The sequence below is a fragment of the Xyrauchen texanus genome, chromosome 16, assembly GCF_025860055.1.
Source record: "Xyrauchen texanus isolate HMW12.3.18 chromosome 16, RBS_HiC_50CHRs, whole genome shotgun sequence".
Taxonomy (NCBI): domain Eukaryota; kingdom Metazoa; phylum Chordata; class Actinopteri; order Cypriniformes; family Catostomidae; genus Xyrauchen; species Xyrauchen texanus.
Window position 1 is genome coordinate 21,443,935 of NC_068291.1, and position 25,657 is coordinate 21,469,591.

The following is a 25,657-nucleotide window of genomic DNA, read 5'->3' on the forward strand; positions in this document are numbered from 1 at the left end:
AGCATGGGGCTCAGCACGCAGCCCTGAGGAGTTCCTGTGTTTACTGTTATTGTCCCAGGTGTATGGTTCCCTATTCTAACAGACTGGGGTCTGCCATTAGAAAATCTAGAACCCAGTTGCAGAGGATGGGTGGCACACCAATGTTGGAAAGCTTGTTGATGAGCTTAGATGGTATCTCTGTGTTGAATGCTGAGCAATAGTCAATAAACAGCATTCAAACATAGCTATCCTTGCTTTTTAAATGTGTGAGGGCAGTGTGTATTGTTGTGCTGACAACGTCCTCTGTGGACCTGTTTGGTCTGTATGCAAAATGGAGAGGGTCCTGAGTGTGATGGTCTGGCTGGATGTAACTCATGACGATTCTATTGAAGCACTTCATCACTATTGTTTTGCTGGTCTTCTCGTCACGTTGTACTGTGGGTTTTACTTCCTAGCAGTAGATGTCAGTAAAGCTTTAGTGGTCTGTTGAGGTTACTTTCAAAACAGAAGGAGAGCAGAATTCTTTCCAGTACAGGATTTTTAAAGTTCGTATGTGCCTCTGGAGTCTCCACCTGTTCTAGTGCGATTGCACATATTTTTTTATTTATTGCTCTGTCGTTCTCTGGCTGTCACTGATATATCCCAAAATGTTCGCTGTCAGGAGAGCTTTGTGTGTTTGAGTCTCGCGACGAGGATGCGCTGGGGCTATTCCAGTAGACGTCATCGTGAACTGTCTCACCGAAGAGCAGATGCAGGTATCCGACACACCGGGTTACGTAACCGTTAGCCAAACGTTCGTAAAATGACACCGTTTCTTGTTTAAGTCACATGAACCCACAAAGTGTTGAAGGGAAAAGCCGGACCGGGGGCTAGATTACGTGATAAACTTTGACACGTTTCTAGAGACATAAGATAACTTGATTCGTTTAGTCGCCAGTCATTGATCTGTAGCGCATCATACACATTGTCTGAGAAACTGTCACACAGAGACACTGTTCCCTTTCGAGAGGTCTCTCCTATTGCTTAAGTAGCTTACGCTATGGGAAAACTCCGTTTCTCGAGAAATATTGAAGTCTTTATGTCAAACGCATTGCAGCTGCACAGCAGACAGCAATGAGCGAGGCAGCTCGGTCATTGGCTGTGCTGCGGCAACTTGCTCGAACCAATGACGGGCGACTCTGAGCAGCGACCAATGAGCGCTTCACGCCCAGCGCAGCTCAGAGCCCGCCAAGATTGGCTTGGCTAAGGCTATATATTAGAGCCCGTCATGAGAGTTCTTTAGATTTAATCTCCTTCAGCAAAGACCTTCTCTTCGTTGGATCCTCTGGATTATTGGAGTCTTTTAGCCGCCGTCGTCAAGCCTACAGCAGGACTGCTACTGAGGACGCCGGCGCCTTCAGCCGCCTTCAAAGCCTTCTGCTTACGCCATCCGGCAGCGCATCACCTTATATCCTTTACTAAGTAATAACTTTTCAAGTGTTAGCCTCTGCAACGCTTTTTGTCCTTAGTAAAGAGCAAATTCAGGCGTTGTTGAAAATGCCTTTGACCTGCGCCTCGTGCAGAGGCCCTCTTCCTGGCGGGGACCGTCACATTATCTCGTTCGCTGCCTGGGACCTGACCACGCAGAAGCTGCTCTCACTCGAGGCGGATGCCCGAATGTGACTCCCTGGGCCTCACCGAGCTGGCGCTTCGCTTTGCTGCCTTCGCCGTGAGCGAGCCTGCTACCACCGTGCTGCCATCCCCTCTGTTCGAGCAGCGCAAAAAAGCGCCGCTCACGGAGGCCGCTAAAGCACGCGGACTTCAGTGGCGTCACGCCGGGCCAGTCCCGAGGACTCCCTGCCGCCAGTTCTATTCACGCAGGCAGACCAGCCCCTCGGGCGCTGGGTCTCGTCTCGTTCGGGCGTCAGGGGCGGCGGTGAAAAGGATGACAGCCTTTCCATTGATGCTGCATCCGACGACTGGCCGGGCTAGGCCTTCGACCCCGCGCCGTCGACACTAGCGGACACGAGCAGGGGCACCAGCATGGACTCAGAAATCGTCCGCATACTGTCCAAAGCCGTGGAAGACCTTGGGCTCGACTGGTCTTCTCTGGAAGAACCCGCCCGCAGCCGGCTGGACGAGTGGTTCCTGCAAGGGCGCCGGCAGGCCCCTCGACAGAGATCCTCCCCTTTCTTCCCCGAAGTTCACGACGAACTCACAAAGTCGTGGAAAGCCCTGCACTCTGCTCGCCTGAAGCCTTCTTTCTCTTCCTCGATCTCCGCGGTGGACGGCGCGAGAGAAAGAGGCTATGAGGGAACCCCGCCCCTCAAGGAGGCTATGGCCAACCATCTGTGCCCACCCTCCACCGCTGGATGGAAAGCCAAAGCTTCTCATCCCTCGAAGCCCTGCAGATCTACCTCAGCTCTTGCCGGTCGCGCATATGCCACCGCCGGCCAAGCTGCGTCAGCGCTTCATTCCATGGCTGTTCTGCAGGTCTATCAGGCCAAACTTCTCCGCACCATGGACGAATCTGGACCTGAACCTGAGGCTTTCAAGGACCTGCGTGGCGCCACTGATGTAGCCCTCGCGAGCCACAAAGGCCACCGCCCAATCCATCGGCCGGGCCATGGCTAACCTGACTGTCCTTGAGCGCCATCTGTGGCTGATGCTAACAGAAATGAAGGGCGCGGATAAGGCGCCATTCCTCGGCGCGCCTATCAGCCCCAAGTGGCCTGTTCGGACCGGCGGTAAAAGAGTTCGCTGAACGCTTCACTGAAGCCCAGAAGAATTCGCAGGCTATGCGTCACTTCCTGCCTAAGCGCTCCAGCTCGTCACAGAGCCGCCAGAGACCGCCTCAGCTGCAGCAGCGAGCCAGGGCGGTGCCTCCCGTCTCCCAGCTCGACGCCACTCGCGTTCCGCTAACCGAAAGCAGCCGCCTGAGCGACGGGGACCTCGGCCCAAGATCGTGCTGAACCCGGAGCCTCGTAAGCCTTCCTAGCCATAGGAAGAAAGAGAGAGAGTGCGCGTCTCGCAAAAGCCGGACCACTCTCTCCAAACCGTGTAAGACATTACCCAGTCCCCTTACAAGCGGCTGGAAATGTCTGTACAGCAGTCAATGGGCCAGTCACAGAACTCGCTCACCTGCAATCAAACGCCGTTTTAACGGCAACACGCAGAAATCACAAAAAGAGTCATTTTCTGCCTGTGTCACTAAGGGGTCACGTGTCCACACTAAAGTGCGCATTCCCACATATCAATACTGTCCAAACAGTGCCGAATACTTCCCCAGCTCAAGCTGGACGCCCCATAAATGTAGATCGTGTGCCTATTGTCATGTATGCACCACTACACACAAGCACTGTTCCCACAGTTATAAACACTTCCCCAGTAAAAGCGGAAATACTATAAAGGTAATGCTGCGTGCCTGCTGTCATGCATGCACCCCTACACACAAACACTGTATGCATGCCCAAAAACCCCGCTGCTGGCGGGAGGCTTTATGAAAATGGCGCAGCGTGCCGACTCACGGTATATGCACCCCCACCCATAAGCGCTGCCCATACAGTTTCAAACAGTTCTCTGGCCCATGCCGCGAGCATCACAGATCGCGGCGCGAGACAAAAACTCCCGCTAAGAACGGGAAGCTTTATGAAAGTGGCGCAATCACAATGTATGCACCCCCACCCGTAAACACTGTCTATGCAGTTTCAAACATTTCTCCAGCTCATGCTGCGAGCATTACGGAGATAGCGTGCGTGCCTGTAATCTCACACGCACCCCTGCACTCGGCACTCAACAAAGCTGCTCAGCGCGCTCCCGCGCCTCTGAGAGCTGTAAGCTCAGTGTTAGCACAAGGCAATTCGGCGGCAGGGTCCATACGTCACTGCGACACGCCCCCAGCCAGCATTCAGCCCATATCTGTGCGAGCAAAAGCCTGAGAAAAAATCCCCGACATGACGAAATGGGTTTTGAACATAATAGGAACAAAATAAGAAAGTTACTCGCTTCAATTCGCTCGCAGACCACCCCGCTTTTCAGCGGTGGTCGAGACGAAAGTGAGGAAAGATGTTTCACATGTTCTACGCACCGAGGTGCTCAAACTGATAGAGAAGAGCGCTATAGAAACTGTTCCTCCCTCTATGAGCGAGGCGGGTTTTTACAGCATGTTAACGACCAAACATATCCTCGCTCAAGTTCGCCCCGGGGATTGGTTTCTATCAGTGGATTTGAAAGACGCTTACTTTCACATTCCGATAGCGCCTCATCACAGGCCATTTCTGAGATTAAGCTTTGAGGGACAGTCATACCAGTACACAGTACTACCATTCGACCTATCATTGGCCCCCGTACATTCACGAAATGTATGGACGCAGCACTTTCGCCCCTGAGACAGCGGGAGTCGCGAATGCTGAATTACCTCGACGATTGGCTAATCCTAGCACAATCAGAGAGTCAGTTAACGACGCACAGATCTTGGATTATCAGTCATCTAGAATGTCTGGGTCTGAGAATCAATTTTGCAAAGCGCGTGCTATCCCCCAGCCAGAATATCTCTTTTCTGGGAATAGTGCTAGACTCAGTGCAGATGACGGCGCGCCTCTCATCAGAGCGCGCGCTCGCTATTCGGCGCCTTGCTACATCATTCAGAGCGGGCTCGCACGCCCCCATCAAACGATTTCAAAGGATGCTCGGTCTCATGGCCTCGGCATCAGCTGTACTCCAGCTAGGATTGTTGCACATGCGTCCTCTCCAACGCTGGCTCAAGAGCCGTGTCCTTACTCACGCGTGGCGCTCGGGCCACTTTTTAATCAGAGCGAATCACGGCTGTATAAAAGCCCTGACGCCCTGGAAGGCCGTCGACTGGTATCAAACCGGCGTGAGTCTGGGCGTGAACACGCGGAGAAAAATGATCACGACAGATGCCTCCAAAATAGGATGGGGGGCCCTTTACGAGGGCAGGCCTGTCTCCGGTTTTTGGTCAAACCGGAAAAGCGCCTACATATAAACTGTCTGGAAATGAAGCGGTCGCCTTGGCTCTCAGAGCCCTGCTTCCGTACCTGAAATACTGAACACGTCCTGGTCGAGCGGACAACATGGCCGGTAGTGTCGTATATAAATCGCCAGGGTGGACTCAGGTCGAGCTCCCTGCACTCTATGGCCAGGGAGCTCATCTTATGGTCACAGCACAACCTGCGCTCGCTGAGAGCAGCGCATGTGCCAGGCATCCTGAACCAGGGAGCGGACATGCTGTCCAGAGACAAGGTTCTCCCAGGAGAATGGTCTCTCCACCCGCTGACGGTCCAGTGGTTATGACAAACCTTGGGTGAAGCAGAGGTCGACCTCTTCGCCTCCAGGGAAAATGCGCACTGCCCTCTTTTCTTCTCAAAAAGCACGGACGCGCTTGCCCAAGTCTGGCCGAGCCGCCCCTTGTATGCTTTTCCCCCGATCGCGATGCTACCTCAGGTCATCAGTCGGATCAGGGAGGTGAAATGTGCAGTGCTCCTGGTAGCCCCACTCTGGAAGAACCAGACGTGGTTTCCAGAACTGATGCAGATGATGCAATCTGCCCCATGGCCGATTCCGTTGAGGCTGGACCTCCTCAGGCAGGCCAACGGGATGATTCTTCATCCCCGCCCCGATCTGTGGGCCCTTCATGCATGGCCCCTCAACGGGTTCCAGAGAACCTCCCCAGCGGAGTGTTGAGAACCATCACTGAGGAGCGAGCGTGCCTTAGCCTTAGCCACGCCAATCTTGGCGGGCTCTGAGCGCGTGGGCGTGAAGCGCGCTCATTGGTCGCGCGTTCAGAGTCGCCCCATCATTGGTTCGAGCAAGTTGCCGCAGCACAGCCAATGACCGAGCTGCCTCGCTCATTGCTGTCTGCTGTGCAGCTGCAATGCGTTTTACATAAAGACTTCAATATTTCTCGAGAAACGGAGTTTTCCCATAGCGTAAGCTACTCACACAATACTCGTTCCCTCCTCTCAGGGAACCGAGGTTACGTTAGTAACCAAGTCGTTTCCGTTACCTTGCATTACAAACACAACACATGAACTGCAAGAAACAATTTTACACGTAAAATTGCATATTGCCTGTCAATGATTTAATGCAAGGTAGTCTGGTATTTTGTTCTCTGATTCAAATGCAAAATAAATCAATATAATTAGCATACTTGATGAAAGGGGTGTGAACGGATGGCGTCTTTTAATTGGTCAGGATATATTCTGATGCCATATTCAATTTTATTTTTTTATTTTAGTAAGTCTGTGAGAAAATAATTTGGGTCCAGCATACACTTCCCTGCTTGGAAACAAAACAAACCCAGTCTAAGTTGGTAGGCTGGTCTTAGCTGGTTGTAAATAGGGGATTTTGTGCACTTTTTTGCTGGGAGACCAGCTTGCCTTCCAGCTAAACTAGCCATCAACAGCTTGGCCAGGCTGGAAGACCTTCTTAAACCAGCTTGGACCAGCCAAACAGCTTAGGCTGGTTTTAGATGTTTTGTTCAGCAGTGTTAAACAGGAGGTCTACAACACATAATGCTCCAAACATACATTCAACATCCAAGTAATTTTTGTTAAGATTTTGGCAGCTCCCATTCTGTTTGTGGACTGGCTGACTTGTGTTTGTCATATACAATTATTTTTAACTCCAGCTTAGACAGACAGTCCAGAGATTCTTCCAAGAGAAGCTCACTCCACATGCAGATGAAATTGACAAGAAAAACGAGTTTCCTTGCATGAGGGAAAATTCCTGTATATGTCAACTATTTATTACAAAATAATCTCAGTAGATTCTCTTTTAATAATTATGAGTGTGTTGTAATTCAAAAGAATGCTTTTTTTTCACTCTAGGAATTTTGGAAGGAGATGGGTGATCTTGGACTGCTTGAAATCACTGCTCCAGTTTAGACCATTTATTGGCCCAAGTTGTCTTTAGATAGACTCTTGCTTCAAACTGTTATTCAGGCAGTATTGCAGCCGATAACAGAATAGGGCAGAATAACAGCAGACTTTCCACTGTCGTGCTGAACGGTTTTTATTGCAGACCCATGCCGTTCCTTTTCCACTGTGGTGCTGCAAAATCAGGTTTAGAATGGAATGGCTGGGCAAGTGACTGATCACTATAGGAACAGGTCTCTGTACAGAATACAGTTAGCTACCCATGCTTAGAAACAGGGACTAATGCTGCCTTCATATGCTATGGGAATAATGCTAATTTCCACTTCTGAAGTGGTAGATACGGAAATTTGGAGGCCAGGGCAACACCTTGAACTCTTCATCATGATTTTCAAACCATTCCGAACAATGTGTGCAGTGTGGCAGGTCACTTCATCTTGCTGAAAGAGGCCACTGCCATCAGGGAATACCATTGCCATGAAGGGGTGTACCTGGTCTGCAACGATGTTTAGTTATGCCGATTTTACACTACACGATTTTAAGCCCAATTTTCGCTCCACAGTTTTGTGGAGATTGCCGACAAAAGCCAGAAATTGTAGGCAAATTGGAGCTCGCTCCCGTGAGCAAAGATCGCAATGTATGAACTATCAAAGACACAATTTGAGAGAAGCGCTGACTCATCGACGATGTCAGCGAGATATATAGGATGTTAAATATCTGGTCCTATCTGCGATTCCAAATTGTGCAATGTGAAATATGTTTTGAATGAATACAACTGCAGCGTTGACCTACAGCCAACAAGAGAGCAAGAAATGGGGCACGGGAAGTTTCAGTGGGAGGAGTCCTGATGTACCTGCAACAGAACATCAACTAGCATGGCTGCGATATCAAGAAAGTCTCATTGGACCGAAGAAATGGAGGAAAGATTAGTGGAACATTGGCAGGAGCACCAGTGCCTATTTGATGTTTCCTCTGAACTGTACCACGTGTTGGATAAATATAAAAAGACTAAACTGTGAATTGCACATAATTATTACTCAATGGTGCAGTTTTAACTGTTTATGAGATGGATAGCCTGAGGGAAAAACTGTTCTTGTGCTTGACGGTTCTGGTGCTCAGAGCTCTGAAACGTCGGCCAAAGTGCAACAGTTCAGAAAGGTAGAGGGCAGGGTGAATGGTGTCCAGATTGATTTTTACAGCCTTTTTCCTCAATCTGGAAGTGTACAGTTCTTGAAGGGAGGGCAGAGGGCAACCAATAATCCTCTCAGCAGTCCAAACTGTCTTTTGTAGTCTTCTGATATCCAATTTTGTAGCTGAACCAAACCAGACAGTTATTGAAGTGCAGAGGACAGACTCAATGACTGCTGAGTGAAATTGTGTCAGCAGCTCCTGTGGCAGGTTGAACTTCCTCAACTGGCAAAGAAAGTACAACCTCTGCTGAGCCTTTTTCACAATCTGGGTCTCCCACTTCATGGTAGTGCCCAGGAATGTCCTGTTACTTCCGTAACCTCCGTTCCCTAATGGAGGGAATGAGATGATGTGTCGATGAAGTGACACTAGGGGTCCCTATGCAAAACCCCACAACTAGCTGAACTGTGTTACGTGAACTGGCGGTGCGAGACGGGCAGACTACTGTGTGCCTCGTAGCCAGCACACCAGGCCAACACGTAACCTTCCCCAATGCTGTAAAGAGCATCTAACGGCCCCTCAGGTACAAGACGACTGCCCAAAAAGAGTGAAAATGTGTCAACTGACTGGGACCACCAGTGTCCACGTCGGGGGGTGTCAACACTCCCAAGAGGAAGACTCAGTGTATAGACTGCCCAAGGAAGACACAGTTTAGCAACAAGGAAATGATTTATCGGAATATATAAGTTGTATGGGGATACCTATGGGGAACCAGCACATGCAGAGCACCTACCCCAGTACAGGGCTTAGTTATGGTGCCAGATGGTGCCCTGTCCCTGAGAAAGAAGGTCCTTCCTCAGGGGAACTCGCTAGGGGGGCTGACTCGAGGAGCATGAGGTTCGAGAACTAAGTCTGGGAGGGCCAGTAAGGTGCTACTAGGAAGGCTCCTTGTCCTCCCTGACCTTGCACAGGGTCTATGCAAGTAGGCTCACTGGGGGAAATGCATATTTGCGTAGTCCAGGGGGCCAGCTGTGTGCCACCTATACCGAGAAGTGCCTCGGTCAGGGTGTACCAGAGCAGGCAATGGGAGGATTCTGGGGAAGCGAACAGGTCTACCCATGCCTCACCGAATCGACTCCAAATCAGCTGGACCACCTGAGGTGGAGTCTCCACTCTCCCTTGCGGGTAACCTGTCGTGACAGCGCATCCGCTGTAGTGTTGAGGTCGCCCGGGATGCGAGTGGCTCGCAGCGACTTGAGGTGCTGCTGACTCCAGAGGAGGAGACGGTCAGCAGTGAAAATGTGTCAACTGACTAAACCAGGAGGAGTTGTGACATACAACAGGAGCGTAAACCATCTTGAAGGTTGATATATGCCAGCGTTGCCGTGTTTTCTGTCCGAACCAACACATGCTTGCCCTGGATCATTGGCCGGAACCTCCGCAGGACAGTTGATGTGCCAACATTGCTGCGGGCCTGTGCAGGAGCCGGTGGCTACATTCCCGTTGTATACAGCACCCCAGCCCGCGATGTGTCCCGTGGTGCCATGCCCATCCCGGGACTCCAGTCTGGAGCCAGTGCTGAAGCGATCTCATATGTATCAACCCGAGCAGTGGGGCCACTGCTGAGAACATCATATGCCCTAGGAGCCTCTGAAACAGTTTCAGTGGAACCGCTGTTTTCTGTCTGAACACCTTCAAACATGTCAGCACCGACTGTGCACAGATGTTTGTGAGCGGCACCGTCCACTCCAGTCCAGCTCCAAGCCGAGAAAAAAGACTCTCTAAACCAGGAGGAGCTTGCTCTTTTCCTAGTTGACCCGAAGCCCTAGCCGGCTGAGGTGCGTGAGCACCAGGTCCCTGTGCGCACGCAACACATCCCGAGAGTGAGTTAGGATTAGCCAGTTGTCAAGACAGTTGAGGAAGGGCTGCCTCTGCCTCTGAACAGGGACAGGCCAAAAGGGAGGACTTTGTACTGGTATGCCCGTCCCCCGAACGCAAATGGGAAGGGTCTGTGTCAAGGTGGAATTGAGATGTAGAAGTACGCGTCTTTCTGCGGGCATAGGTGCACCGCAAGCGCCTCATCCACTGTGGGCATCACCGAGTACCCTTTGGCCACCCCACCATCGATGGTAGTGAGGGCAGGGTAGCTGAAAGTTCGGGACGGCCAGTAAAAGGTTCCTCCCACGACTTTGTCAGCTCCTTGTGCACTTCCGGGAAGAAAGGACTGGGCTGGGGCATGGCTGTGAGCGGCGCCGCGGGCCAAGGAACAAATCATCACTCTGCAAGGGTTCAGGGGAGAGCAGAGGGTTCCACTCTAGCCCGACGCTCGCGGCTGCCCGGGAAAACATGTCCATCATTTCCGCGTCAGCCTGTGACTGGGCGACCGTACCAGAGGGGGAAGCCCATCTGAGGCTTCCGTGTCCGACTGGACGAGCCCGCTCTCCGATGCTGCGCTCGAGATCTCATCACCTTCGCGGGCCCCGAACAAGAGGTCTAAACCCTCTTTTTTCCTCTTTTAGAATATACTCTTTTAGTTTGTTCTGCCGAAGTGCCCAGGGGTGCAGAGGGGGGAGAAGCCGCTGTAATGCCCTGTAAGAATCCAGTAGAAGTGAATAGAAGCCATGGGAATTCAGCTCATTGAATAGCGACCGCTTGGCTCCCAAGAGTGACCCCTAGTGCCACTTCATCGGCACAACGTCAAGTGAGTGACAGATAAGGAACCTGAATTTCTGCACTGGGGGGGGCTCAGTGTCGGGGTGTCCCTCCTAAAGTCCACAATTATCTCCACCATTTTGAGCATGTTCAGCTCCAGGTTGTTTTCACTCCATCAGATAGCCAGCTGTTCAACCTCCCTTCTGTATGCAGACTCATCATTATGCTGGATCAGGCAGATGACAGTGGTGTCGTTTGCAAACATTAGGAGCTTGACAGAGGGTCCTTAGCGATGTAGTCATTTGTGTACAGAGAGAAGTGTATTGGGGAGAGCACACATCCCTGGAGGGCACCTGTGCTGACTGCACAGGTGTTGGAAGTTAATTCCCCTGTCTCATTAGCTGGTGCCTCTCTGTCAGAAAGCTGGTAATCCACTGACAGATAGACGTGGGAACAGAGAGTTGGTGTAATTTAGTCTGGGGAATAGCTGGGATGAATTTGTTGAAAGCCAAACTGAAGTCCACTTAAAGGATCCTTGCATATGTCCTTGGTTTGTCCAGATGTTGCAGGATATGATGCAACAGTCCTGTGATTTTTGGTTTCTTTGGGACAGGAATGATGATTGAGCGTTTGAAGCAGCATGGAACTTCATACTGCTCCAGTGATCTATTGAAGATCTGTGTGAAGATGGGGGCCAGCTGGTCAGCACAGGATCTAAGACAAGCGGGTGAAATGCCATCTGGGCCCTGTGCTTTCCTTTTGTTTTCGGAAGACAAGGCACACCTCTTCTTCACAGATCTTAAGTGCACGTTGAGTATCATGAGGGGGAGGAGGGGGGTTGCATGAGGGGTTAGTATTTGTGTGAAGTGAAAGTCAAAGCGGGTGTGGGGTGTGAGATTGGGCCTTTCAAATCTACAGTAGAACACAATCAAGTCGTCAGCCAGTTGTTGGTTCTGTACAGTGTTGGGGAAGGTCTCTTGAAGTTAGTAATGTCCTTCAGGCCGTTCCACACTGATGCAGGGTCGTTAGCTGAAAACTAGTTTTTTTTGTGAAACTTGTTTTTCAGCTTCACAGAGTATCTTCTTTTAGCCACTCTGATTTCCTTATTCAGTGTGTTCCTGGCCTGACAGTGTTGGGGAAGGTCTCTTGAAGTTAGTAATGTCTTTCATGCTGCTCCACACTGATGCAGAGTCGTTAGCTGAAAACTAGTTTTTTTTGTGAAACTTGTTTTTCAGCTTCTCAGAATATCTTCTTTTAGCCACTCTAATTTCCTTATTCAGTGTGTTCCTGGCCTGATTGTGCAATCATTTATTACCACCTCTGTTAGCATCCTCTTTGGCCTGTATTTTTCTAAATAAAGCTAATTGTTAATGCTTGCCGTTTTGGGCATATTCATTTATGTACACCGATGAGCCAAAACATTATGACCACTCACAGGTGAAGCTAATAACATTGTGAATGACATAGTAAATGATAGGTTTTAACACTTTTCTTAATAGTCTCCTTTGCCATGACTCCCATCTCGGAAACCCTTGTATCAAAATTATCTCACAGTTTCCAAGTCGTAATTACAATTGGGGTGTCGTTCATGTGCAACTTCCAAGTGTGAACTATTTAAGAGTTATTTAATTATTTTGTTTTAATTACAGATCTGGTTCTCAGTCAGAATCCGGCAGCATCAAATATGTATCAATGCTTCTTATCTAACAATAATTCAGTGAAGACTTGGAAACAATTGAGAAATGTAATTTTTACTTAATAAAAATGTTTACTTAATTGTTCAAGGACTCTTAATTTGAAGCTTTCTCCTGCACTACATTTCCCAGTATCCACTGCCCTAATCACTTCTTGTTATCCCCACCTGTATGCCATTCCCTCATTAAGTTTCCAAGTGTATATATGCCAGCTAGTTTCGTTTAGTAGCTGTCAGTCCTTGAACGGTAATGTTTGAATTGTTGATGTTAGGCTTTAGTGTTTGGTTCCACTCCTGTTTATATGATTAAAGGATTTAAAGTTCCTACTCCTGCGTCTCCTTGGGCACCAAGCGTTACACATGAAGTGGTGTAATTCTTAAACTTTACTAAAATAAACCATTTAGACTTTGGTTTCATAAAAAACAATTATCAGAATGAAATTAATCATATAATAAAATGGTAATTATAATAATAATCATTTAATTAAACATTTTAAAAACAAAGTTTGCTTTGTGAAACAATTGAAAGGGACTTGGTTTTCAGTTTCTGTTTTCATTCCTTGCTTAGAAGTCCCAAGTAGGTATAGCTGCTGGTTGGAGACCTCCAATTGGGGGCAGAATCTCCAAAAGATGGTGGGGTTTCTCCAAAAGGGAGTGGAGTTACTCCAAAAGGGTTTAGGTTAGGGAAAGGGTTAGGTTAGGGGGTCCCTATATTATCTTTTATGGCGATTTGGAGCTCACGCACCTTTTTGGAGCTATGCCTGCAGCTATTTCCTTCACAGAAATCAGGGCTGGAAACAATTAGTTATCAAACTGTACTGGGGTGCATTTCCCAGAAGCATTGTTAGCCAACTATGATCACAAATTCCAGCATAGGTCAACGATTTGGTGTTTCCTGAAATGCTAGTTCCAACGAACACAGCTCTTTACCTGTGGTTAGAAGCACAGTTCCCTTGTTAGTTTGCCGTGTCATTATTCCACTTCGCTGAGGCTTCTATATATTCTATATTTTATATATACAGTATCTTTCATTCTGTCAACACTTTGACCAAGTTTTCACGTATTTAAGAAAACGGTTTACTCCGGGGTTTTGCAGAAAGTGGCGCTCTGAAACATCACGTATGCGAGTGCAGCCGTTTAAGGGATTAAAGGCTGTTAAGTGAAAGTGCTTTATCTCACATGGTTTCTGTTGAAGATACACATGTGTGTATGTGCTCAAGTGCGTCGGGGGAACCCCAAGGTTAATGTAGAGGGAAACCAATCTATTGCAGTGTATTTATATACACAGTGCATGCAGATTTTCTTCAGAAGCTTTCTCACATTAAATGACTTTCTGGTGTACTTGTAAAGGAGCATTTATAATTTAATATTCACAGAAGTTATTACTCCACCCCCTGTGAAACGTTATTAACATCAGCTCTATGTTGTTGAACCAACGTGTTCAAACGATGGATGGTTTCAGGAAACAGTCTTGACTAGGTAATTTCTCCAACGATGCATCGTACTGTGGTGATTAAGCAGTGAGTTACGTCATTGTTCAGGAAACTCACCCCTGAACTGTGCTCAAGTGGAAATGCTACTGGAACTGTTATTTACCATGCTGAGAACCGTTTGGCCCGATGGTGGAAAAGCACTTAATCTGGTGAAAATGTTAGTGTCTAGTGTCTTCGACAAAATCTATTTTTTTCTTCTTTATTAATGTATGCAGTGGAGTATGGTGGAACGGGATTGGGCTATCTTGATCATGTAATTGTTTTAGAAGAGATGTCCCGTGTGTCAGCTGCTATAGCCCTCAGCTATAGAGCTCACTCTAACTTGTGTATAAATCAGATGGTTCGGCATGCAAACCAGAAACAGGAGAAGTACATGCTCAAGGAGTCAAAACAAAGCATTTTCATTGACATGTCCTTTACATTTTTATAGTGTCAGAACAAACTTTCCAAAAATTTATTTTCTGCCATAAGACAAAACGTTAGGGAATATGAATTTTCCCTGCTGTAAACACAGGCTATTAAAATATTTGAATGTCAGTAATTTCGAAGAGCTACTAAAACTTTGCCATCTATGTCTGTGTTCAGGTGATGACAGGGGAACATGTGGGTGCCTTGGCCATGAGTGAGCCCAACGCTGGCTGTGATGTGGTGTCCATGAAACTGACAGCGAGAAAGGAAGGTGACTTGCCTTCTGTTAACACTGTATGCTACTGTATTACTCATCAATGTATGCTGCTATAATAAGCGCTGTTCCACCTGCACCACAGACATGACATAAGTGGTTAGATATCCATTTTGCATTGGTTGTCTTATCTTTCTTGCTTTGATCTGTCATCTTTTTAGGTGACCACTGTGTGTTAAACAGTAATAAGTTCTGGATTACGAATAGGCCCGATGGACATGTTCTGATTGTTTATGCTAAGACAAACCCAGAAGCAACGGCTCGTGGGATTGGTGCTTTCATCATAGAGAAGGTTAGAGAGGGTGATTTGATTTGTATTGGATAAATAAATTATTAATTTGTTTTTATTGGTGTTTTTATTTGGTTTTGTAAGACATATTCAGTAGATAAGCATATCATCTTGCTGTCGGTTCTTGAAGGGTATGCCAGGATTCAGCACTGCACAGAAGCTGTTCCAGGTGCGTGAATGTGCATACATGAGTTTGATTATGTTAGAGATCCAACCAAATTTGTAAATGTTCTTTTCATTTTTCAAACGTTTCAGAGGAAAACATATTGGGCCCGTTGAATAAAGGGGTATATGTCATGATGAGTGGACTGGGTCTGGAAAGACTTGTATTGGCTTCTGGACCTGTGGATAATTGTTGCTCTATTTATTTCTAATAGCATGCTGAGAGATATATATTGATCCATGAACAGTTATTGTTTACCATTCATATGCTGAATTCTTCAGCATCATGCAGCTGACCATGCAATTCCCTATGTACATGTTCGTGAAGCATTTGGGCAGAAAATTGGCCACTTCCAGGTATGCTTTTAGTCTATGAAACTTGAGGTTTTTACATGTTTTATGTTTGTCTCACTGCAACATTAGCTGATTTAAGAGGGTGCATCACAAATGAGAACTACTTCTTTTCAAAGCTAAACTCTTCATAGTTTCAAAGTTTACATTTATTGTCTGGATTTATTTAGTTCTATAAAAACACATTAAAGCAAAGCGATCACCTGTGTTCCGCAACTGCTTTCGGGTCCTTGAATAACGTATAACATGCGAAGGTGCGAAGAGCCGGTGGACTTTCTGGTGACCCTTAGGGTAAAATGGTGCCCCCCTAGGTAGTTGGTGCCCTACGCAGACTGCATAGTCTGCTTATAGGGAGCAGCGGTACTGATTAACATGATCAAAATGAAAAACATGTTGTATGTAATGTACTAGATGTCTACACCCTCATGGTGGACATTTCCATGCTTTTCTGAAAGTAGAAGACCTCGGCCGAGTTCAGAATGGCATACTACTAGATAGACATGGCAGGAGTAGGAAGAGTAGTATGGTTTGTATGTCATTACAAACTCAGAAATATTATTTCCATACTGTCCACCATAGTATTGTGATGCACATCTTTTTGCTGTAAAATATTTGCTATAATGTTTAAATTGTTACTGATCTTTCCAAATAAGTATCTGCTGAATTGTAGCAACTTTCATACATTATTTATCTTATAGAAAAATCACATTGAAATGTGTGTATCAAATATGAGGCTTTTGAGGTATATCGCTTAATCATCATTTTATTCCAAAACGTATACATTTATTTTATTACGAAACTAATATTTTATTCAAAAATAAAAAAAAGGTTTTGAAATGGATGACTTGGACTGAATTGCCCGACATAGATGGGAACTCCTTCAATACTGTTTAATAAGCATCCCAGGGTGATTCCTCAAGAAGCTGGTTGAGAAAATAGAACATATAAAAAAAAATGTCTGCAAATTCTAGGCAAAGGGTGACTACTTTGAAAATATAACACAGTTAAGATTTATTTTGGATTTGGTTTAGTCACAGCATAATTCCCATAGTTCCATTTATGTTATTCCACAGTTTTAATGACTTAACTATTATTCTAAAATGTGAAGAAAAACAAAATAATAATAAAGGATGAGTTAGTGTATATTTAAAATGTAAACTGATCTTTAAAAGCTGTATGTATCAAATATGATTAAAAATAAATAAATAAACAAAATCACATATTAAACTTTTTTAATAGGTAAAATTGTTTTTATGAAAAGGCAAGTTTTGTGCAGGTCAAATGGAATAACCTTAAGAAAAGTCTTTATATGTTTCACTCAAAAATGCATGATGTGTGTTAAAAATATTAACTTCTGTATGTTGATTTTTTTTAAAATCCTGATTAAAAGGGGCTTTTAACTATTTTAGCCATTCTAGAATTTCCACATGACACGCCCCCTCTTTCCGAATCCCTGCACTCCAAAGAAACCATTTGAGCTTTATTGAGACCGATATCTGGCGGAAACCATTGTAAAAAATGATTGACAAGCAGAAAGCTTGGTTATGGTGAATGGAAAGTTAATTCAGAATAAAATGGCATTAGATATGATTGTTATGACTGCAAATAATGCATCTACTAACTTGATTTTATAATACTTCATAAGACATCACCTGGGTAATAAAATGTATTCTTTTTGTCAATTCACAAGCTAATGCAAGGGAAGATGGCTGATATGTACACACAGCTTAGTTCGTGTCGGCAGTATTTATACAATGTCGCCTGTGCTTGTGACAAAGGCCATGTCAGTGCAAAGGTAAGTTTTTCTGTTTGTCTGCTTTGTTTCATAATGTTTTGTGTCAGGAACAAATGCATGCAACGATTCCAGGCTGCATAGTAGCAGTATTGATTTGTGATGTTATTGTAGGACTGTGCTGGGGTAATCCTTTATTGTGCTGAGAACGTGACTCAAGTTGCTTTGAATGGGATTCAATGCCTGGGTGAATGCCTAGTAGTTAGCACAGCATAAAATGAAAGAAATAGCTCCTGATGTAGTTTACAGAAAAGTCATGTCAAACTCTTCATCCTCATTCATTCTTGTTTCAGCAGTGAATTATTGGGTGGGTAAGCAGCAAACAAGTCAAAATTGTACCAGTTGCCACGTATTGAGTAGATGCTTTGTTCTAACTTGTCTTGACCAGTCATAAATGCAGTTTAACTGCTGTGTTGACAGAGTTAAAAAGTAGTTTTGTTTTGTATTTTAAATATAGGTTTTCATGTTTAAGACCTAGTTGACCTACTTCTTGTTTGTTTCAACAGGTGGAAATGGTTACATTATTGACTACCCATTGGGCCACTTGCTAAGGGATGCTAAACTTTATGAGATTGGAGCTGGCACTAGTGAGGTTAGAAGGATGGTCATTGGCAGGGCCTTCAATGCCATGTTCAAATAGAAGTCGCACTTACCGGATGAGTGATGGTTATTAAATTCAACAGAATATGGGGCAGTGTCACAACTGTCACACAATGATCCTCTGGCATCCTTATCAACACTTTAAATCACATGAGGATTAATGTGCTTATTCAAGAGGGATTATGCAAAACTATAATAGATTCTTGGTTATTTGTGTTCTTTTATTTTTTTTGGGATGTCAAAAACTGTTTGACTCTCTCTGGAGTATGTACATGAGTGGTCTCACACACACACACACACACACACACACACACACACACACACACACACACACACACACACACACACACACACAAGAACAAATGCACATTAAATTCACAATAATACAATGCATTAACAAGAGATTTACTGTATAACTTGTAAGTGATTTTTAAAGGACAGACTATGAATTCTTCATGAAAGACTAATTGCACGTTGAAAAAAGCGCTTTTGAGAGCACACACACACCCAAGACCATTAATTTGCCCCTAGAAGTCTTCATGTCTGTAATTGTCTTTTTACTGTTTTTCCTCAACTTTTTGACTTCTCACATGTAAACAATGTACATTTTTCTTTCATGAAGAAAAGTGCTTTATAGTGCATATTTATTACAGTCCATGAAATTCAAGCATTCTTTTGCATTCATTTTATCTATATATAAAAGTTTTCAGAAACCTACATTATGGATAATCAATTCTTGTAAAATGTAGTAGATGTTGTTTGTTTTATTAATTATTTAAAATAAAGAACTCAAATCCTCTTTGTGGTTTGTATTCTGATGCATTGCAAGGCAGCACAAACTATCAACCACAAATGACTACCGGTAATACACGTCTAAATGACATAAACAAAAAAAAGAAAATATAGATTATGATTTTAAGATACACTAGAGTTCAGCAGAATTCGCCTCCTTTCAAATTATAGAGTTGGAATTTGAAATGAATTATGTTTAATTTGAATTTTAACTGGATTGATGGGAAAATGACTTTACTTTTTTTTAAAGGGATAGTTCACCCAAAAATGAAAATTCTCGTATCATTTACTCACCCTCATGACATTCCAGATATGTATGACTTTCTTTCTTCTGCACAACACATATTTTTAGAAGGATAATTCAGCCATTAAATCTCCACTTTCAAAATGTGAAAGTGTTGATTTATGGTAAAAAAGAGTGGTGATGGGGACGTGGCCGAACAAAGTCTATGGAGAGCGAGGCTGAGAGAGTGAATGCGATAAGGGTTGGCACCTGTGGGAAATCACCTCAAACAACTGTTTTGTGTTTGCAGTGAGAGCGGAGAGTGATTTAAAGGGCGATCCAGACCGCCGCAGGGGAAAGAGCGCCGAGCCTGCACGTGGGTGTGTGTAACAGTGCAGCTAACATTTGAGTTTGAAGCTTTTGAGTGAGAGACAATTTAACTACCTTTATATATTTATATATATATATATATATATATATATATATATATATATATATATATATATTTATAAAAAATTTTATCCCCTTTTCTCCCCAAATTGGCATGCCCAATTCCCACTGCTTACTAGGTCCTCGTGGTGGCGCAGTTACTCACCTCAATCCGGGTGATTGAGGACAAGTCTCAATTGCCTCCCTTTCTGAGAGTCAATCCTTGCATCTTATCACGTGGCTCACTGTGCATGACTCCGCGGAGACTCGTAGCATGTAGAGGCTCGTGCTATTCTCCGTGATCCACGCACAACTTACCATGTTCCCCATGGAGAGCGAGAACCACTTATCTGTTAATTGGGTTACCCAATGTGACTCTACCCTCCCTAGCAAGCGGGCCAATTTTGGTTGCTTAGGAGACCTGGCTGGAGTCACTCATCACACCCTGAATTTGAACTTGGGGGGAGTATCAGTTGGGCCATGGGGGTATATGGTGATGGGGGTGTGGCGAGCAACGTCTGTGGAGAGCGATGCAGAGTGAGTGCGGTAAGGGTTGGCACCTGTGGGAATTCACCTCTAACAGCTTGCAGTTAGAGCGGAGATTGATTTAAAGGGCTAGAGAGCAGAGCCTGCACGTGGGTGTGTGTGTGTCGCCGTCTCCCGCATCCTCCTTGAGAGCGTTAAGAACTTTTGCCACCAAAAGGACTTTAATATTGATCTGTTTCTTGCCCACACCTATCACATCAATTCTGAAGATATGGATTTTTGGAGCTTAAAAGTTTTGGTCATCATTCACTTGCATTGTTAGGACCAACAGAGTTGAAACATTCTTCTAAAAATCTTTGTGTTCAGCAGAAGAAAGGGAGTCATACACATCTGGGATGGCATGAAGGTGAGTAAATGATGAGAGGATTTTCATTTTGAGGTGAACTATCCCTTTAATTGCAAATTTATTAAATTCATCACAGTCAAGTAATATTTTATTTGTATAGTGATTTTCACAACACACATTGTTCAAAGCAGCTTTACAGGAAATCATGCATTAACAAAAAAATTAACCATAATATCTATAGTCTTCGATCATTGTGTAGTTTGATTAAATATGATTGTAAATAGTGTATAAAAATTAAATAATGAAATAATATTTGTATTTATAACCCCAGTGAGGAAGCTGTAGGCGACTGTGGCAAGGAACACAAAACTCCATAAGATGTTGGTTAATTTGATAAAAATAACCTTGGGAGAAACCAGACTCACTGGGGGGCCAGTTCCCCTCTGGCTAACATCATGAATATAATGCCAATATTAGTTATTTATGTGCAGTGCAAGTCATTTTATTTGTAAATTAAATAAACATTAAGGTTCATTGTTTAAAAAAAGAATAATAATTTAACTTTAAGATTAATGACTAATATCTTTGAGGTCCATCCTGAATTAAATCCCACAAAAGTTTTGTGACACAATATCAATATTTTAGTCTTTTTATCTGATATGTAAAATGTTTTTTCCTCAACTGATTAAACATATTACTCTAAATTAAGTTGAATACTGTCAAAAAAAAAAAAAAAAAAAAAAAAGCACTGCAAAATGTTCTTTTAATGTAACTTTTTTTAAAACTGACATCATAAATTGGGATACATTTGCATTCTATCATTAGTTTTATGGAAAGATAAGAGTTCTTCAACCACGCTTCATGAAATATAAGTTAATTTAACCTAATTTATGCACCAAATGGGCATAAATTAATTGTGATTGAAGACCTTCCATGTTCTGTAGATTTCTGAACACAAATGTAAACAAAATTGTTGTTCTTTTGCCTCAGTCTCTTTCCTTCAACTTTTTCTTCCTTATTCACTTATCCATCTCTATCCACCTCACTGTGGCCCAGTCCTCATTGCATGAACTCCAGACACAGAGCTCGGTTTCTCTTTCTTCATTTAGACCAGTGCCATGGCTTTCATGCATCAGTAACGGTCGGACACTAAGATTTCTGAACTACTTCTTTACATTTATTAAGATATATAAATAAATAACAGTTCTAAAGGTTCTAGGTCTTCATTAATTTTTTGTTGATTTATGTGTGTGTAAAACTGAGGACTTATATTTCAATAAGAATAATATATAAAATGTTTGTTTGGATCCTCAGTTAATTTAAAGGCAATCGATGTTTTCAGAGATTAATTGGTATTATAATATAACACGCCTCGCTTTATTCAAAACTTAATAAATATCAAATACATATTTGCGCTTATCAAGAGAGTTTCGAAAGAACACTACAACTAACTTTATCTAAAAAAATAATGGTTCGCTTCAATTGTGCCCATAGCCCTTTAAGAAACTCCATGATGCCCCAGCATGTAATACGTCAACACACTGGCTGCGTAATAAAACCTATTGAGCTGCCTATCTAGACAGAATTATTGGGCAACATAGGCGCGTTATGAGTTCCGCGATCCGAGCACTTTTGTGCATCATATGTGCGTGCAATATATTTGAAAATCATAGGCGCTTTTACCTGACTCGACACGCAACTATTGTGCTTAAACGTACTATCTAAAAAGGCAGCTCACTAGGTTTTGAAAACACAGCCATCTGAAAGCGGATGGTGTTGTTATGTAAAATCCATGGCAAAAGTGTTTGCGTGAGTTCTGCCTGAGTGTGCCCTGTTCCAGGTGTTCTCCTCAAGATGACAGTAGAATGGGAGCTCGCTTTTCCATGTAGTTTAGAGATCAAACCGAAGTGAGACTCTACACCGGACCATTGTGTGGCGAATCAAGGCTCTACACACAACAGAAGGTATGAGAATCCGTTCCTTTGAAAGAATTGAGGTTTCTATTGCATTGAAGATTCTGTACGCACAAGATGTTACTTATTTTGCGTGATGTCCTCTAATTTACGTTATTTTGTCTTGCATATTATTAATTAATTAAGATGAAAATTAGGCTACTTTCCTTAATTGTGCACGAGAAAGGAAATATAAAGTCAAATTCGTTTCCTTATTTTAATCACAGTGATGATAGATCTCTAAGTCAAATTCCGACGCGAAGCAACAAAACTAGAACGCTCCGATTAGGGGCCGTTCACACAGAACGACGTTTTTCTATGTACACTGACTCGTGTTTCGCTGTTTTTTCCAGTGTCTCGCGCCTGAACTCCACGTTTTAGACGCCGTGTCAGGTTAAAAAGAACTTGAACTTTTTAAAAACGCGTCTCGTGACACATGCGTTCAACTCCATTCCTGGCGTTGCGTCTTTGTTTGTTTCGTGTGAACGTCCAATTATAATATTACCAATATTCTTTCCGGCTACTCGTTAACAGGATATGCAGTTGAGTTGATTATAATGGGAGCATTCTTTTTTGTCGCGTCGCAAATAGCACGCTGTGGTGTTACGTGTGTGTCTAATATGTTGTGTGTTAGTAACGCTATCACGGGATGCAGTCTTTTGCAAAGACACTGGTTGTTCTCTGTCGAAAACACGTGAACCTGACATGCCTAGTTCATCCTATCTGATACAATACTTTTATTCGAGTTAAGTCAAGAGCCTCTTTTGAAGAAAGTGGAAGTTTGTTTGGAATGTGATTGCAGTGCTGTATATCATTAGCCTATTACTTGTCTGATATTTGCCCATTGCCTCCTTTGATTCACGTATTCTACTTTTCTTGGTTCTTTAAATGGTTCATTATTGAACGCCATGAATGTCATCCATAATAAGGTTAAATTGTTGCCTCCTTTGTGACTTGTGAGAATTTACATGCTCTACATTTTCTGTTATGATATAGCCTTTGTTGCCCTATCGCTGGTTTGTGTTTTGCCCCTCCTCGGACCACCTTCTGTAGGTACTAACCACTGCTGACCCCACAAGCCTTGCCCTCTGGCCTTAAAATTTGGTCCTTATCGAAGTTGCTCAGGTCTTTTCTCCTTTCCATTTCTTCTGCGTTCAACATGTTGACTACGAGAACAGATTTTTCTCTTACCATCTAATCTACCCTGACCTTGACGTGGCCATGTTAGGAGTTTATCAATGTTATTTGCTTCTCCTGTGAGCGTTCATAATGTTTTGGTTCATCAGCATATATATATATATATATATATATATATACACACACACACCCATTTTATGCTTTCCAATTAGAAGACTGCATTCCTCACTGATGTTCCGTTACGTTATTTGATATATAGTGTGGCTTAATGCACATTATTTTTCATTGGGTTGTTCTGTTAAAGTGCCTTAATTGAGAACAATTAGAAATTTCAGGTAGCAACTCATAATGGTTTTGTTTTGCATTGGTTTTGTTTGACCTAAATGTTCCAAATTAAATGTGGTTTGTAAGTTCAAGGCAATGTTTTAAAATCTTCAAACAATTCCTACCACCCATCCAAAAAAGTCAGCTAAAAGGTGAAATGGTTGGATTAAACTGACAAGGTAAAATATAACCTTAGGTCTAAATGCCACTATCACGACAGGGTATACATGGCACACAGGTCTGCTGAATTTAAAGTGACAGTAATTATGGTTTGACGTAGATGGAAAGCTTAAAGTTGAAAATGTGGGGGAAATGAAAGCAGCAGTGTGAACAATGATTAAAGAGGGTTTCATTCCCTGTTTGAGGGTTCAGGGTCCATAATAAATAGTGGTCCTCAAGAGTATTACCTTCACTGTAAATATTAGCATTGGCACATATGAGGCAATATTTCTGGGCCGTAAAATGCTACAATGACTTAAAATGCAAAGCAAGTTAGACTGCAAAGGAGCTTAGATTGAAGGATTATATGAGGCCCTCTTAAAAAATCAGGGTAGTGGACCATACATTACTTCTCATTGAATCTTTTTATTTGCAGTTACACAAAATAAAGGCTTTAGTACATTAAAGGTCCTTAAAGGCGGAAAGTGTGTTTTAAATGCAAAAAAAAAAAAAAAAAAAAAAATGTAGTCTCATGTTAACTGTGGTGATTTATTTTAAAAGAAATATCAAACATAATGTGTAGCTATAAAAAAAATATTTTCTTTTCCACTCATCACAGTTTTTCCCTCATAGAATCAGCATAAAGCATATTTAACATGAATTATCACCTCCTGGAAGAAAAAATCCATCAAGCATGTATGCGTGATTAGGATATCTTTCGCTGAACAGATCATCAGTGATGTCCTATTACAGAGAGCAGATTATGTGCAGCAAATTGACTTTTAGATTAATGGTCCATAACCACATTTACCAAATTTGTACAGCATGGAGTGAAATGGGACTATGTCTTCTCCACTTGTTTCACATCAAATCGAAAAATTGACATGGAGAATTGGATTTGAAAAGGCAAAGTTGAAATGATTACAAGTGGGGATACAGTGTTTACACAACTGTAGTATATACGTAGAGTATTGACTCTTTTGCTGATATAAAATAATAGCCTCTTTTGACTTTGTTTTGACAGTTACTAACAAACTGATTTGCTGCTGACCTACCAGAACAGGGCCACTTGCAAGTCACTTGCATAATTTAGACCAAGCTGAACTTTCAATTACATGTGACATTTTCCTTTGGCATATTTGTACAATTTAGACATATTCCAAAAATGTATCTTGGATGTTGCATGTTTTCATGTGGTGAAAAACTATTTGAACTGATTCCGAACATTTATTCCTGTTAAATTGTTAATACTACAAATAACACAGATGTGACATCAAAGATAAACAGACCAGATCAATAAAATAAATTTTTTTTTTTGTTAACCTCTATGTAGCTCGGTTGTAATGTGCACTCGTCTTTTCTTCTGCTGTCTTCCTTCTCATCAAGCTTTAATAATTCATTTGCAAATAGTTCTTTGAATTATTACATGCTACAAAATGTGTACCAAATGTCAGCTGACTAATCGGTTATGAATAATCATTTTCCCTTGACGCCAGTGAAAGCTGTTCACTAAAATCTTGAAAACCTATACAGGCGCAATGACTAAATGGTGACACTAAGGTATATGAAACAAGTGAGTGTTATTTTTATGAATATCATTTTGGCTGATGATACAAACTCACAAAGGCTCACGTGAATTCCCTCGTCTCCATTTCTTTCATCCCAAATGAAATCCCTAAAGGCAAGAAATTCTTCAGGTTACATCAAAAGTACTTTGATTAAAAAGGATTTTTAGTTCAATGAGGACACTGGAATGTTCTTCATTGCCTTCAGGACTTGAAAGGTAATGACATTTCCATCTCGCACATATGTTTGAAGAAGAGTCATTTCATGTGGCTTTTATTTTTTAACGCATCAGACACGACCTGGTCCCGAGCCAGAGCCACAGCTGTGAAATTTACTAGTCTGTTCAGAGAGAGAATGGGGGGTAAGAGTGGCCACTGAAACCAGATTCAGCTGTTTGCGGGTTTGCAGCTGTGGTCAGTGCAAAGAGGTTGAATCCTTCCAGTCTATTATCGATGCTTAAATGTTAACACTTAAAGGACAGTAAAGCCTGTTCATGAGCCACAGTAAAATATTTTAAGCATTTGAAAGACCTTGGGCTTCCACTGTAACT

At 43.3% G+C, this 25,657-nt stretch overlaps 2 protein-coding genes across 2 annotated transcripts in view; both read left to right on the forward strand.

Annotated features, from left to right (window-relative positions):
• Positions 1 to 303: 303 nt before the first annotated feature.
• LOC127656741 (isovaleryl-CoA dehydrogenase, mitochondrial-like) lies at positions 304 to 17,733 on the forward strand. Its single transcript, XM_052145216.1, has 14 exons — positions 304 to 346; positions 661 to 734; positions 6,608 to 6,696; positions 6,806 to 6,857; positions 11,073 to 11,078; positions 14,038 to 14,197; positions 14,401 to 14,496; positions 14,661 to 14,791; positions 14,919 to 14,957; positions 14,995 to 15,136; positions 15,222 to 15,307; positions 16,992 to 17,096; positions 17,208 to 17,280; positions 17,600 to 17,733. Exons 1-14 carry the CDS (start codon positions 304 to 306, stop codon positions 17,731 to 17,733), a joined length of 1,230 nt encoding a protein of 409 aa, XP_052001176.1.
• A 3,969-nt stretch (positions 17,734 to 21,702) lies between these two features.
• Positions 21,703 to 25,657, forward strand: part of LOC127657026 (bromo adjacent homology domain-containing 1 protein-like) — a 43,111-nt gene continuing 39,156 nt past the window's right edge. The window contains exon 1 of the mRNA XM_052145664.1: positions 21,703 to 21,933. The gene's annotated coding sequence lies outside the window, so the exon portion shown is untranslated. The remainder of the gene's footprint in view (positions 21,934 to 25,657) is intronic.